General features: G+C 42.9%; 1 protein-coding gene across 2 annotated transcripts in view; it reads left to right on the forward strand.

The window, feature by feature from the left end:
• Positions 1 to 17,217, forward strand: part of DAW1 (dynein assembly factor with WD repeats 1) — a 182,039-nt gene that overhangs the window by 31,300 nt on the left and 133,522 nt on the right. For both annotated transcript variants that reach the window (XM_029617049.1, XM_029617051.1), the window contains exon 4: positions 1,633 to 1,691. In XM_029617049.1, coding sequence (XP_029472909.1) covers positions 1,633 to 1,691 — 59 coding nt within the window. The remainder of the gene's footprint in view (positions 1 to 1,632; positions 1,692 to 17,217) is intronic.

Consider the following 17,217-nt stretch of genomic DNA (forward strand, 5'->3'; position numbering starts at 1 on the left):
CCAAATGCCTTTGCGAAGTAGAGGAATAAGATCGTTCATCATGAACCTGTACAATAGGAGAGCTACTAGGCAGAGACAAGGGAAAATTGACCTGAAGTCGTTGGTAGAGATTCAGATCAACTTGGCCAATTATGGGAGAAGTTCCTGGAGATATTGAAACCCCCACAGATTCCAGTTGGGGTACAGAAGAGGAGACCGAGCACCCACACTCAAGGAGAGCTCACTTGTTTCCCCCATAATTTCCTTCCCTTTATCTTCCGATTGAGCAGAAACTCGTGAGATGATGGTCCATATGTTCAGTGGTGTGACTGGTATATGAGCTAAGTTAGTTGGATAAGTTTATCCATCTAACTAGCTGAGCCGTGTAGTGTCTGAATATGGACCTCAGAATGACTTCCCAAGCAGATTCTGTTCAAATTTTCAATCCCATTAGGCATATTTCATTCATTATGAAAGTGCCTATTAATTTTGTTACATTTGTCTCTCTGTAGCCATCTCTGTGTTTATGCTCTTCTTCAATAGATTTGCACCAATTTTAATAAGTTAAATTAATGGTAAAATGTGAAACTAAAATGAGACCACTCATGTTCATAAAATGTATCTAAAATAATTATTTACCCATTGTATTTTGCATATATTGAGTAGTGCACATACTGATCTTTGTAACTCTCGCTGTCTGTTTATACCATGCTAATGTCACAATGTTAGTCCCAACCACTCAGTGAGGTATCTTGCCTACACCAACTTCTATCAGCACTGTTTGAGGTTACTAGAGAATCAATAAAACTATTGTAACATGAAGAAGAGTGTGATGCATGCCTACTTTGTGTTATCCTAGAAGCAGTCACTTCTCCAACTTTTTATTTGTTCAGTCTTCCTGAACAGTTATTCATCATGACCTTTTTTCTGGCCTCAAAGCTGCTTGTGATGAAATTTACTACCATAGGAGGGTCATTTACTAAGGTTTTCTCCCATTCTGTCTATGGGGAAAATGATTAGTAAATGACCCCCACTGTGAGCTAGCATTTCAACATTGTAAAAGTGGCATTTTGTATGACCCAGCATGGCAGTTTCTTATGTTCTTATGACTTCTGTTGCATGCAATGTTTGAATCCAGAAATGTTATCTTTGAGGGGCAAATCAAAATTATAGGGGGCAGGAGGGGTAAAACCAACAGTTACAATATTTTTACAATTGTAATATTTCACATCTTACAAACTTAAATTCACTAGTTCCTAAACCCTTGCATTTTCTTTAGGGGGACACCCAAGTTTGTACAAGAAGGCACTGCCCCCTCCCTCAAATATGCCTGAATTTAGCACTAGTTGCATAGCATAGTGATATGGGCTCACTATCCTCCCTTCCTTCTAGTTGAAAGCATAGGAACCAACTTTTCAAAATGATTGGATGTGCTAAACTCCATTCATATTACCTCTCCTTGGACACAGAGAAGGAGTTTGAATACTAGGGATGCTTGTGTGCCTAGTGCATCCACAGAGCTGGCACCTGTGGTTGAAAGCAATGGTACTGTACTGTGAGGATGAGGGTTGTAATGGAGATTGAAATAGTTATCCAGCAATTTCTCAGTTCTGATTTTGTGGTTGAAATCAATGGTTTTGTTCTGTATTTAAGGTACTTCGAGCTCATATATTACCATTGACCAATGTGGCATTCAATAAGTCTGGCTCTAGGTAAGTTTACAGCTGAAACTAATTACTGTTTTTCATTTTGAATTATATGTTATGAAAAAAATCAATAAGCATGTCAGTAAACGTAGTGTGTTTTATTGTTGGCCCTGAAACTTCAACTGTTTCAATCATATAGCCTAATTGTTATAATGTGCCTCCTCCTACATATCTTCACTTATTTCCCTTGAAAAGACATGGGTGGCTGGCCTCCTTGGTGATGGATCATGTAACCCCTCTTCTCAAATCACTACAATTGGCTCTCCATCTGCTTCTACATTAAATTTAAGCTTTGTATGCTTGCCTCAAAGTGCATTAATTTTGCAGCTCCTTACTACTTCTCTCTTATTCCTCATACACTCCTATTCCCACACTTCATTTGTTAGATAAGCTGCTTTTATCTGTACCCTTCTCCCCCATTGCCAAATCTTCTCTCCGTGTCTTCCACCTGGCTGCACCAAATGCCTGGAATGGCCAGGCTCCCTCTCGTTTCAGATTCAGATCCAGCTTGAAAGCATATTTCTTTGTGACTGTTTTTAATACCCGAACCCCATTTTATTCTTCTTATCTAACAGAGTTCTTAATATGGGCTCTACACTGGGGAGTGCATCTCTCAGTTTCTTAGTTAAAACTGGTGATGACACTGTAAATATTCAATGCTTATGTCATTATACAAGAAAATGCTGATTAGCATCAACTTACCTAAGCAGAATTTTCCATGAAACATTTTCAGACCCTAAAAATCATATCATATGAAACTTTCTTAAAAGTTGTTGCTCCTTAATTTAATTCCACCATTTATGCATTGCTGTCTGTCTCGACTAGATAGCAAGCTCCAAGGAGTAGGGACTGTCCATTAAGTGTGTCTGTACAGAGCTGTGTACAGCAAGTATGTGCTATACAAATCATGATTATGGTGATGATAATATAAAGCATTTTTTGAACCTAAGTGGTCTTTCATTACAACTTCATATTGTAAGGGCCAACAGTTTATCCATATAGCATCCTTATATGCAATTCCTCTGATTATACTCCTTCCCCCCCCCCCCCAAAAAAAAAAGACATTAGAGTAAAAGGCATCAAAGTGAAAACTATTGATCTTGCTTGTTTGTGAATCCTTTTGCTTAATAGACTTTAATATGTTCCGGTTAGCAAAAATGTGATGTGCCCTATAATTGCCACACGTTCTATAGGCTGTATCAAATATTCAAGTACAATACGATACAAGCACATCCATAATGTCTTTTTGTGTAAATTGTTCTGTAAAATGCCCAGAAACACAAAGCATTTGGTGTAATTTGGTGCTGTATAACATGGTTAGACCTCTTTTTCTATATTATGGGATAGAGCAAGCTGGACATCTTTAAAAACTTTTCTGTTTCACTTTTTCCATCGATAAGCAGGCTGAATTAGCCATTACATATGGGTGATGTCATCCGGCAGCACCGAACAGACTCGTCTCTCCAAGCTGGTCGAGCTTTGAGCTCTACTGAGCATATGCGGGAGTTCCCGTGTGGGTATCACCTTGTGAATCTCCACAGTCATTTTTTTTTTTAATTATTATACGTTTGTTGACTTTTAAACCTTTTATAAAATAAAAGTAAAGAAATGGTGAATCATACACAGAGTATGAAAATATAATCTCCTACACTTAAACAAAAGTTCTAAATTTATTTATTTATTTATTTACGATTTTTATATACCGATGTTCATTTCAAAAAGAGATATCACATCGGTTTACAATAAGGTACAATAGGTAATTCACTATCCCCTAAAAGGGCTTACAATCTAAAATTTTTGTACCTGAGGCTAAGAGATTACAAAAATAAAATCATCAAAATCAAAGTTCTTAACAATTAAGCAAAAGGTATAACAAGGAGCATATTAAACAAATAACACAAAGGGTGCACAAAGGGGAGTGCCCCTTTGTCGCACCCCTTCGGCGAGCGGCGCCTGCTGCCTTGGCGCCTTTCAAACTGCCCGGATCCGTTTGCGATGATGTCAGGGGAGGGGGTGGGTCTCAGAATCATGGCTTTCCCCACAGAAATCTCTTCTCAGTTTCAAAGGCAGTTTTTTCAATTTTTTTTTTGTCTTTTTACCTTGGATGTTAGCTGTTACAAGGTGATCAGCACTGGTGGGTAGCCCTCCCCATCACAAATATGAATACCATTAGTCCCCTTAATTGAGAGGGGAACAGGACATTTCAGTAAGAAAAAAATAAATCATAACTTACATTCCAGTGCAACCAGTATTATTTATCAAACCAAATTCTGCCTACATTTATTCGGTCTTATTGGTCTTATCTACATAAATGTCTCTAAAGTAGCTGGGTCAACAAAACTAAACTTATTCCTCTGATGTACTACAATACATTTACTTAGGAACCTCAAGTAAAAAGAAACTCCCAAGTCAGTCACACGCAGTTTTAGCTGTAGGAAGGATTTCCTTCTTATCTTTTTTTCCATGGCTAAATGGGGGCATATTTGAATTCATTGACCACAAAAAAGCTCATTTTTAAATTAGAAATATTGCTTGAGAACTATATCCCTAAGGAAAATCTTACTAATAGAGTTGCTTTAGCAGAAATAACATCTTGAGTCTTGAAGAAATATAGGCAAATCTGAACTAACAATAGGTACCCTATTACCCTCTTCTATTAGGGGAAGTCTTTTTAATAGGTAAATAATATTTTGAGACCATAAACTCTTTCTGAGGAAAAAATTTCAGTAATTCAATAAAACATTTCTTCAGAAGTTCAATAGAAGTCCACCTTGTTTTAGGAAAATTTAATAGCCATTGGCAGGGAATCCTCAGTGTATTTTCCAGGGATTCACATTTGCGATATAACACCAAATTGTCTTTAATACCAGCAGTATAGATGACTGTAATATAAATACAGTAGATGATATACTAGGTAATTGATGTTCAATCCCAACTACTCTGTTTTCTAAATTGGACAACACAAACATTCAATAGTACTAACTAGAGAAGTTTTGGTATGCGTTACCACCTTCTAGATATCTCTTAGAGTATTTTCACTGCAACAGAGCCAGCAGCACTGAATGTCTGGGGGTAGACAAATGGTCTCCAATATCACAACCCTTGAAATCAAAGAGGTAGATCCACTAACAAATGTAAACTGAATAATATTTCGGTCTTTATTCGCCACAGTCAGGAAGTACAGATATTCACTATCGGGTTACAATTCTCCAACTCATTAGTTATTCAAGGAGCTCCATCTAATCCCAATTCACACCCAGATACTCTTTTCCCTTCTGTGTGGAGATAGGTACAGGAAGCAGTATGCGATCTCCGGCACTCAAAGTTGTTTCAGATACCTCCCTACTAGAGTCAACAGGGTCAAATATGGCAGATCTTATCAAGTGATTTTCCATGGGACCTTTTACCAGAGTCGAAGCAGTGGGGTTGCATCAGATTTTCCTTTTCTCTTTCTGCCTATAACAGGTTCAGCAAAGATTTCTCCCAAGGGGGTGTCCCTTTTGTACTCAGCTTTGGCAGTGTGCACTAGGGGCTGTGCACTGCAACATACAACTTCAAATAGCCCCAGTGTACCGATGACAACAGCGCCTCTTCCAATGGACCTCGCTGATGCATTGAGCCATGATGGTAAGACAAAAGGCTGTTCCGGAAGGGCAGTATGGCAGCACCTTCTTCCAAGGTTTCCCCCCTCCTCAGACATTTTTTTGTCTGAGCAGTGCCCAGTTATGAACTCTGTTCTGTATTTTTTTTTCCTAATCCCCAAGAAAACGGAAGGACTATGGCACATTCTCAACTTGAGATGCCTGAACAAACATATACTCTGAGAGAAATTCATAATAAATCCCCTCGGCATGATCTTGCTATATATAGAGAAGGATGAATGGATACGTGCCTTCAATCTAAAGGATATATATGTTCATATACCCATCCACTCTTTGCACTAGCACTTCCTCCACTTCTAGATGGATTCTTCCCACTACGATTACAAGGTTCTTTCATTTTGTCCTCTCAGAGAACTTTTATGAGATGCCTTGTGATAGTGGCAATTCATGTCCATCACCAGGTATTAGAGGTCTTTCTGTATCTGGATGATTGGCTTATCACAGCAAGTTTAAGGGATGAAGTGTTCCACTCTCTGAGCTTGACCATAACTCTTCTACAACACTTAGGTTTTCTGATCAACTTCGAGAAATAATCATGGAACCCATTCAGAAACTCAGATTAATCAGGGCCTGGATAAACTCAATACAGGAAAAAGCATTCTTACCTCCTAATCGAGCGAGCACCATGATATTGCTCATTTGCAATCTTCTTACTTCTCCATGCTCGTCCACCAGACAGCTTCTGGAAATCCTGGGTCACATGACAGTGGCTATCTTCACATCTGCTATCTCCAGTGGAGTTTATGTACCCAGGGGGATTGACAAAAAAATGATGAGGAGGGGGGAAACCTTGGAAGAAGGTGCTGCCATTCTGCCCTTCCAGAATAGCCTTTTGTCTTACCATCACGGATCATTGCATCAACAAGGTCCATTGGAAGAGGCGCTGCTGTCATCGGCACCGTTGTTTAAAGTACAAATCACAGCTTCCATGAATTGTGAGTTACAGTGATGGCTACACCTGTAAGTTCTCAAGGAAAGAGCCCTTCTTCACATACTTCCCTATTAAGCGATGGATGCCTTAACCAAAGAATGGGGAGCACACACCAAAACCCTTCAAACACAAGACATCTGTCACAGAGTAAGAGTCCTTTGACTATGGCTTGATTGATGCAGCTCGACAGGCAAACCAGCTGGGCCACACCTACAGCAGGCTGACACATACGAGCTGGGACTGGAACTAGGCTTCACCTTCAGCAGCCTCTTCTCTGCAGGTTGAGCCCTTGGTTTCGGAGGCCAGCAGGACAGGGGAGGAACCAGCAAGAAAGAGGCCAAGCAGTGATAGAATACAGCTGGTGTCTGGGCCAGCAGTGAACAAGGCAGAATCCATATCCAAGCAGAGGTCAAGGCAGGCAGCAATCAGGCAGAATCTGTGTCTGAGCAGAGGTCAAAGCAGAAGAGATCAGATAGGAGAGAGTACAGAAAGTAGGAGCAAGTTGAGGACTGGAAGGAGGCAAGGCTGGAGCAGGGCTGGAAGGAAGCAAAAAGCATTAAAGGCAAGGCATGGCAGAGGAACTGTTGCTGAGGCACCGGCTGGAAGCTGTCTCGAATTTAAATACCCTGCTGGCACTGACATCATCTACAGGCGACATTGGAGGTTTCCTGCCACAGAGGCCTTTAAGAGAGGGTAGTGCGCACACCTAAGGTGACTCATGGTATTGGGACATTGGCAGTATCGGGAGAGAAGTGTCAATGGCAATGTGGAGTGAGAGAAGCTAGTTGTGGGATGGCCAAACATTACAGCACCTGGACTCTTCAAGAGAGCTGCTATGAAATCAGTCTTCTAGAGATGTTATCAGATATACTCTATCAATCTTTGTGTATCTTCTTCAAGGGAAGAGCATCCTGCATCAAACAAACAACCAAGTTGCAATGTTTTATGTTATCAAGCAAGGAGGAATGGAATTATGGCCTCTGCCAGGAAACCTTAAAAACCTGGAATTGGGTGGGAAGAAATTGAGCTGCTCTACAGGCCACCTTATCTGCCAGGCATCTCCAACATGGAGGCAGATCAACTCAGCAGAGTGTTTCATCCACATGAGTGATCTCTACACCAGTCAGCGGCTAATGAGCTCTTCGGTTTATGAGGTCTACTGTTGATGGACTTGTTCGCATCACAGCAGATCACAAAACTAAAGTGGTTCTGCTTAATTCTATCTAGCGATTACAGGTTAACTCAAGGCATTTTTCTCCTCATCTGGGGACAAAGCCTCATGTACACTGTTCCACCATTACTGCTTATCACCAGAACAGTGCAGAAGGTTCTTCAGGACTATGCTCGCCTAATCCTCATAGCTTTTGTGTGGCCCAGACAGATCTGGTATGCATTTCTTGTACAACGTTCTAGCAATCCTCTCATACATCTGAGAACAGACCCTGTGCTATTGAGTCAGGAAGATGGGACATTGTATCATCCCAACCTTTCAGCCTTCAACCTCACAGCTTAGATGTTGAGCACTCAGTAGTCGATGATCTCCACCTATCTACAGAGAGCCTATAGAGATAGTGGGCATACTGGTCTCATCTAGAAAACCTTCCACTAAAAGAAATGCTTTCAAATGGTACAGGTATTTCAAATGGTTTCATCAAAATGCTCTGGACCCATTTTGATGTGAGCCTAAACGTCTACTGAAATACTTGCTCCACCTTTCTGACTCAGGCCTCACCACCTCTTCCGTACAAGTGCACCTTGGCACTATAGCGGCTTACCATACTCAAATAGATAGTAAACCAGTCTCTACCCATGCACTGATATTTCGTTTCATGAAAGGGCTCTGGCATGTGAAGCCCCCGATACAAAAGCCACCTGTTTCATGGGACCTGAATGTAGTCCTTTCCCAACTAATGAAGCCTCCTTTTGAACCATTGGTGCTTGGAAGGTGATATTCCAGTGAACTCCAAGCTCTTGTTCACTAACTTCTGTACATACAGGTTGGTTTTCTGTACTCAACCAAAGTTTCTCCCAAAGTTCATCTCAGCTTTCCATATCAATTAATCCATTGTGCTACTCCATTTGCATGAAAGCAAAAAAGTTGTACATACACTGGACTGCAAAATGGCCTTAGTGTATTACAAGAAACAAACTCAGTTGCATGGAAAAACCTCCCAAATGTTTGTGTCACATGATCCCAACAGACTAGAAGCAGTGGTTGCCAAGTCTACCTTGTCTAACTGGCTGGCTGAGTGCATTCACCACTGCTACACCATAGCAAGATTGGATATCACAGACTCTGTGAAGGCTCATAAAACAAGAGCCTTGGCTGCTTCTGTTGCGCCTCTTCGACAAGCACTTATTGAAGATATCTATAAAGCTGCAACTAACCTCAACCCACGATAGAGCCATAACTCTCGGAAGCCCCAAACTCTGGAACACACTCCCAACAGAATTAAGAACACAACTGAACTTAAAAACCTTCAAGAAAGAACTAAAAACCGGGTTATTCACCAAAGCCTACCAAAACAACAAATGAAATCCCACCTCAACTTTATTATCCGGTAACCCAAACCTTGTTTGATAAGAACTTGCAACCCATGAAAATATATAACCAACATTGTTTACACACACCCGGAATATGTACTATAATGCCCTCACATGCGCACTAACTTATTATACTATCACGCTTATGGACAATTATACCTACAACACTGAGATGTACTTTTAATTCTTATATGTACTTATAATACCTATACGTGCTCACAAATCTTGTATGTAATTTGTAACATCTATATGCACTAACTCTTAGATAGCAAATGAAATCTATATTGCTCTACCAGTTGAATCATGTAAACTGTTGTGATGGCGAAACCAATCGACAGTATATAAAATTCGACAATAAATAAATAAATAAAATAAACTTGGTTTTCTGTTCATACTTTACATCCCACTATTGTCTCAAAGACTGACAGTAAGTTTGGGCAAGTAGTTACACAAAACCTGATCTCGCTGTAGTCCACTCTCCACAGTGAAGGCCGCGTTTCTATTAAGTAAATTCTCCCCTGCAATCCTCAGCTTGGGACTCCTATCTGTAATAGCTAATTTAGCCTTCTTATCGATGGAAAACGCAAGTTTGCTTACCATAAATGCTGTTTTCATAGATAGTGGCATGAATTAGCCATGGAATACCTCCCCGCCTCCCTGGAGAGTTGACTACATAGCTAGCTTAGCTCTGATATAGACTGGTTTCCTCTGAAAAAACTCTGGTTTCCTCCGTTCTTTTTTATCTGCCTCAGAGTACAGAAGTGAATCTTCTCTTCCCTCCTCAGTTTTCACTTTTGCTACTGTGATATCCCAAACAGCACTTTTCATTGCTATGTCCGAGAAGAAGGCTCCAGATTTTAAGTTCTGTCAGTGCGGACATATTGGGGTAGATTTTAAAAGAAGCGTGATCAGCCTACTTTTGCTTGCGCATCAGACTCAAGCAAAAGTACGCTGGATTTTAGTAGATACGCGCGGAGCCGCGCGTATCCACTAAAATCCTGGATCGGCGCGCGCAAGGCTATCGATTTTGTATAGCCTGCGAGCGCCGACTCCCCCCGTTCCCTCCGAGGCCGCTCCGAAATCGGAGCGGCCTCGGAGGGAACTTTCCTTTGCCCTCCCCTCACCTTACCCTCCCTTCCCCTACCTAACCCACCCACCCGGCCCTGTCTACACCCCCCCCTTACCTTTGTCGGGGGATTTACGCCTCCCGGAGGGAGACGTAAATCCCCGCGCGCCAGCGGGCCTGCTGCGCGCCGGGCCGCGACCTGGGGGCGGGTACGGAGGGCGCGGCCACGCCCCCGGGCCGTAGCCACGCCCCCGTACCCGCCCCCAAAACGCTGCCGACACGCCCCCGGAACGCCGCGACGACCGGGCCCGCCCCCCGACACGCCCCCGACACGCCCCCCTCGGAGAACCCCGGGACTTACGCGAGTCCCGGGGCTCTGCGCGCGCCGGGAGGCCTATGTAAAATAGGCTTCCCGGTGCGCAGGGCCCTGCTCGCGTAAATCCGCCCGGTTTTGGGCGGATTTACGCGAGCAGGGCTCTGAAAATCCGCCCCATTATGTCTGCCACTGACGGGCACAATTACTGTTATGTGTGAGTACCTCCAACAATTGAAACCCTTTGTCTGATCGGAGATGGGCAAGCATATATCGCCTCAGCCTCTTCAAGATCTAGAGGAACAAATGAAACATTTATTGAGGTCAGAGTATGAAGCGTTCAAGACAACATCACACACATCTGGAACCTCCATTGTAGCATGCCGCACAGCGTGGCTAAGAACAAGCGCAATAAGAGAAGATGTTCACAAACTGGCAGATCTCTCTTGTTTAGGAGACAACCTGTTTGGCGACAAGCTAAAAAAAACGGTCGCCTAAATCAAAGAACAGAATGTGCCGGTACAATCCCTGAAGCTACCAAAAGATCAACCACCAGCCTTCAAGCGGTGCTACTCTCAATATAAAAAAACATACTTCCAGAGGAAGTTCTACAAACAGTATGGCCAATACCATCCAGTAAAGTACCAGCAATCCCAGTCCCAGCACCAGCAACCTCCGCAGAGTGAATACCAGCGAGAGTGCAGGCCGCAAAAGCAGCAACAGCAGTCAACTCCAAAGAACCAGCAGGGTTTTTAGAGTCCACCAGGCCACAGACACCACTTCCAGTCAGGGAAAGACTTTCAATCCATCACACAGCATGGTCCCAAATACATCGAACCGCTGAATGTTGAACATAATTCAATTCGGATATCGCCTGGATTTCATCACTTCCCCGAATCCCCTCATCTAGCTCCGCCCGTTCGGGATCTTTCTCACATTTCACAGTTACATCGGGAAGCAAAGAAGCTGCTGACACAAAATGCCATCCAACATATTCCACCAGCTTTCATTCGCAAGGGATCCTGTTCCCAATACTTTCTCATCCCAAAACAGACAGGAGATCTGCGCTCAATTCTAGACCTCTACCCACTCAAGAAGGTGTTACGAAAGGAAAAATTCAAAATTAAAATCCATACTACCCTTAATACAACCAAATGATTGAATGTGCTCACTCATTCTCAGATACATATGTGCACATTCCAGTACACCCTTCATATTTGCAGTACATTTGCTTCCAGATAGGCAGCGAGCACTACCAGTACAAGGTGATTCCCTTTGGATTCTCATCTGCCCTGAGAGTCTTTACCAAGTACCTGGTGGTGGCTGTGGCCCACCTCCATTACAAAGGACTATGGGTTTTTCTGTATCTCGACGACTGACTGATAGTGTCACCAACAGTGAAAACCCATTAAGAGGATATGCAAAATGATACACTGCCTAGAAGCACTGAGCTTCAAAATCAATTAAAAGAAATCAGTCCTCCAACTGACTCGAACAATTCAGTTCATTGGAAAAACAATAGACTCCACCTGCACAAGAGCTTTTCTGCCCAAGAACAGACAGACAGTGCTTGCAACTTCTGGCTGTACAACTAATACACCAAACCAGGATGACAGTACACAAACTTCTAGTCCTGCTAGGCCATATGGTTTCATTAATCAGACTGTGAATTAGAAGATTGCAGTGGGGTCTAAAAGCACAATGGTCACAACCAATACAGCCAATGACTACCAGGATATGATTCTCATAGCACCAGCTTGGCCAAGACAACCATGATATCCTTATCTTTTACAACTCTTAATTTGACAACCGAAACTGTTGGGAAATCACTCAAATCTGCTAATTCAAGAAGACAGAACAATACTCCACCCGCTTCTTAAATCACTCCATCTAACAGCATGAAGATTGAGCACGAGTTCTTAGCATCATTACTGCTCCCAAGGCACATACAAAATGTCCTCCTTTCATCTCAAAAGCCCTCCTTGTGTCGCAACTATTCTTTCAAAATGAAGCATTGCATGGAGTGGAGCAGAACACATTCAGTAGTCCCTCTCGATTGCTCACCAGAGCTCTTACTGGACTACTTATGCTATCTATTCCAAAAAGTCTGCAGACTTTGTCAGTGAGGGTTGATCTCAGTGCTATTGCAGCGTATCACCACAAAATTGTTAACATTTCCATCGCAACGCATCTGTTGATTTCTCACTTCATGAAGGGCTTGTTACACCTGCGTCTTCCAATACAAAAACTGCAGTACCTTGGGATATCAAAATAGTTTGACAACTGTTATGCAAGAACCATTCGAACCCTTACAAACTGCATTTCTGAAGTATCTCACATGGAAAGTTATCTTCCTTGTGGCAATTCTGCTAGGAGAGTCAGTGAACTGCAAGCTCTAGTTCATCCTTTGCCATACCTAGAATTTTTCAATGATAAAATGGTCCTCAGACCACATGCAAAATCCTTGCCAAAGGTAGTAACTGCTTTTCACCTCAATGAATCCATCTCCCTACCAATTTTTTTCCCCAAACCACATTGGAACGAAAGAAAAATGTTATTACACACCTTCATTCCCTGTAGCTACCTCAGTGCATGGTAACGGCTATGGTTGGAATCCATTCTGGGTCTAGAAGGCAGGCCTCTTGGATCTGGGCTATCCTGCTTTTCATACTGTCTGCCTTTAATTATTTTTCAATCTGTGTTTATTCTAGTTTTCTATAAAATAAAACAAACAAAACCTTGCAAACCATTTCTATTTATATGCTTGTTTAATTCTTCATAATCTCTAGTGCAGCTCACATTTTATTAGTAACAACTTTCTGATTGTTGACATTCAAAATTAAGGCTTCTAATTACTCCAGGTCAAGCTTCATTTCTTCATACAGTCTCTGAGTTCTCCAAATTATGTACATTCATCGAGTTCTATAGCATCAGTGAAAAAAAAGAACCTAGCCAATGATTGATAATAGCACTAGTTCTCAGAGGCTCCCTTGTATATTTTCCCTCTTCCAGCTACCTGGTAGGTAGGAGCATAGTCTTTAATCAATTATTAGAGTTCAGTACATACTGGGAATAAGACACAGCTAACAATGTCCTGTTAATTTCTGCCCTTTGGCATCTCAATGCAAAAACCTTCCATTTAATTTATACTAATAGCATGTCTTTGAAAGGAGCATATTACAAATTTTCCACAAACTGTAATACCTGAATCTTTTAAGGTTAGAACAATCCAGATGACATCTGCTCAGACCTGGATTTAGGCATAGGCAACATAGTCAGTTACCTAGGGCTCCAAATTTTGAAGGTGCCAAATACCCAGGCCTGCTCTAGCAATCCAAAGGGACACTGCTATGGCACTCTGGAAGGGGAGTGGAGGCAGAGGGTCTTCACCCACTGTCTGATCTCCAGGGTCTTCCCCCTTTCCACTCTCCAATCCTGCCTATGGGTGCTCAAAGCCTAAATCCGGCCCAGCATCCACCACTTGGTGGCTTTAATTCTTTCAGTATTCACTGGCAAGTATCCACATTTACACTAGCTGGTTTAGTATCTTGATATGCAAAACGCAGCCTCTGAATTAAGGCTTGCAGTTCTGCCATTCAGTTATGGAGATGTTCACATCTGTGAAATCCTACTGAACAGCTGGCCAGCTCTGCTTAATCTAATTAAATTTTAGAATTACCGCACCACTCGATAACATACCGCTTTGCATCGATAGTATCACATGGTGCAGTAAACATTTTGCGCCCCACAATAATTCCTGATTCGCATCTCACAGAGAGAGAGAGAGAGAGAAAGAGAGAGACTATCTATAAGGCCCTTATAGTAGTCAAGTATTTATATCTCTATAGGAGGGCCATATACTATGTTCTCTCACCCTAGCTTGATGGACTCTATAACAGGGTCCATCAAGCTAGGGCGAGATAACATAATACAAAATTTTGTCTTTGTGAGACTTTCCTCACTCCAAATGATGTCAAATCTTCACTGAGGTGTACTGTGCTGTTTGTACATCTCACTCTACATGAAAAACTGGCCCCTAAACCACCACCAACACCTCACCTCGAGCTATTAGCTGGCCCTCCTATGGAGATATAAATACTTGACTACTATGAAGGCCTTATAGATAAGTCAATCTCTCTCTCACTCTCTCTCTCCCCCTCCCCCTCTCCCTCCCTCCCTTCCTCCTTCCCAGCCCAGAAATAGCCAAAATGCAATTTGAAAAATTTATCACGGATTGTGTTATGGCTGTTTCGATCATATTGCACAGCTTAACACCAGGAAAATGGTGTAGTTATTTCCTGTGATAAAACTGTGCGATAACATGTGTTATGCTGTCGCACGGTGCAATATTGCCCCTCATTTTCATAAATCCCACCCCAACTCCTCCTTAATCCTGCCCCTTCCCAAATTTTGCATTCGTGCTGTGCGCTAGTGTTATTATCACATGCATTATGGCGTTAATGCATGCGTTAACGCATTATTGCGTGTATTAATGACATATCGCAATAATGCCCTCATTCCGCCCACCACTTAGTTGACTAACTATTTAGCTGGATAACTAGTTATCTGGCTAAGTGGCAGCCATTCAGTAAGACCAGATATTCAGCTGACAGTATTTGCCCGGCTAAGTCTTAACTTTTCCAACTAAGTAGCACTGAATATCGTCCTCATAGCTTTTACATAAATATTAGCACTTCAGTCCCTAGTAGGACCGGTTCAAGTGTTTTTGGTGCCTTAGGTGAATCTTCTGTCATTCACCACCTTCCCCAACTTACCTCCAACTTACTCCTTTCTATCAGTGGCAATGGCTCCAGCATCTTCTGTCATTCACCCTCTTCCCCAACTTACCTCCCCAACTTACTCCCTTCTATCAGTGGCAATGGCTCCAGTATCTTCTGTCATTCACCTCCTTCCCCAACTTACTCCATTCTATCAGTGGCAATGGCTCCAGCATAGAATTCCCTTCTTTCTTAGTGTTCAGACAGGCGAATCCAGAAGCAATGGATTAATCACCTCTACCAGCAGATGGAAATAGAGCAAAGCTGACATCACGGCATATATAACCCTGCAGTGACATCAGCCTGCCAGTATTCTCCATATCTAGAAGTTGGTGAACGTGCATCTCCCTACTGGGGATTACATAAAAAAAAAAAAGATTTTTCAAAGGAGAACAGAAGAGTTATTCACCTCTTTCTCCTGTGGTGATACCTTCTGTTGCCTCCCTCAGTTGAGAATTCCTGAAGTGATTTCTTGAATCCTTCCCTCAGATGAGTGCCCTGATCCGGCAGCTGGATTTGCAGCCAGTGTGGACATAGCTGTAAAAAAATAATAATAAAAAACAGCTGAAAGGTAAGTGGGTGCAGGAGGCCAAGCGCAGCAGTGATGGTCCTTACTCTCTCCCCCTGCAGCTGGAGTCCGATCCTGTACTAAGCCAGGACTGAGCTCAGGTAAAGGGGTAATATAAAAAAAAAAGAGGAAAAAGAGAGGAAGGGGAATTAAGTAGGGATTCCCCCCCCCTCCCCTGTCTCTGTGCACAGTGGGCAGCTTGATGGGTTGGACAGCCTTTTTTGGCTAGGTCCCGCTCTTAGGCTTGTCTTGTTCACTGCATTTTCTTGCATTTTTTCTGCACGCAAGACTGCCCTCTTTAGTTCTTTTGGTTTGTGTTTGTGCGTTCGGCTGTGCACTCGGCTGTGCGCCCAGGTTGTGTGCCTAGTTGGGCACCCACTTAGGTTCATAGGAGTGCCTACGGGGCGCTTAGTTATGTGTGTGTACACACACACACGCACTTATTTGTGAGCACTATCTGAGTGTCCTGGTGGGAGCTCGGTTTGTGCTTATCAAGGCACAGTGTTGAACGCCTAAATTTTGGGCACCTAGTTTTTTGCAGCATGAAAAATAAAAAGACAGCTGAGTGTACTATTGACAGAATGGTGCCCATTGCAAAGAAGCCTAAGCGTCTTGCCCTATGTGTTGCTTGTCATATTTGGGCATCCCAATCTGGTGTTCCCTATAACTTGTGTCAGGGCTGTTTGGAGGCTCAGGGAGAATTGCCTCCATCTGATATTACTAAGCCCAGCTCTTCCAAGCCTGGTGTGGGAATGGAGAAAGAGCTACCAGAGGTATTGCTTGAATTTGGGACTCCCCTAACTGGTTCGTCAGCGGTGGAAGGTAGCTCAGTGGGCGCGGGTCCAATGCCCCCTGGTTTTGGCATGGATTCCTCTGCCTTTTCTTTGGTAATATTTTTTCAAGGACTGCAGTCCTTTCTTCAGGCTCAGTACCCTGCCCTGGCCAGTCTTGACAAGTCAGGATTGCAGGCTGCAGATTCCTACATGCCTGGTGCTGTGGGTAAGCGTTGGAGTAAACCTAGATCTGCTGCGGACCTTCCTGACATGGACCCAGATGGTATGGATGAGGAAGCCTATCCTTCCTTGGAGCCGTGTATTACCATGTTGTTTTTCTTTCATAAAGATGATTTACCGGCTCTGATTTCCCAGGCTTTGAAGGTGCTAGGAATTCTGGGGGCTGAAACTGTCTGAGCCAAAGAAATATCCCATTTTAATTTCTTTGCACAAAGCCTCTTGTTTCTTCCCTATTATGGAGGCCATTCAAGAATTGATTGATCTTGAATGGGGCACCCTGGAAGGTAATTTTAAAGGGGGATGAGTCTTGAAAGGACTGTATCCCCTGGATCCAGCTGCGAGAGAGCAATTGCATTTTCTGTAGGTGGATGCGCTTATGTGTGCCGTTACCAAGTGGATGACTAGTCCCATAGAAGGGGGAGCAGCCTTGATAGGAGAGTTGAGGCTATCCTTAAGGATAAGTGAATTGAGGCTATCCTTAAGCAATGGCAATGAATTTGCAGATAGCTTCCTGTTGTTCCCTGGTGGCTCGCTCTTGTTTACTACTTTCAGGAGATCGATGAATCTCTTGTGAATTTCAGGGCAGTGATGGAACCAGCAACCGCCATTTTGGCAAATGTGGGCTGCGATTTGGTCCGCACTTCAGCCAGAGGGGTG

Source organism: Rhinatrema bivittatum, chromosome 9 (genome assembly GCF_901001135.1).
Source record: "Rhinatrema bivittatum chromosome 9, aRhiBiv1.1, whole genome shotgun sequence".
Taxonomy (NCBI): Eukaryota; Metazoa; Chordata; class Amphibia; order Gymnophiona; family Rhinatrematidae; genus Rhinatrema; species Rhinatrema bivittatum.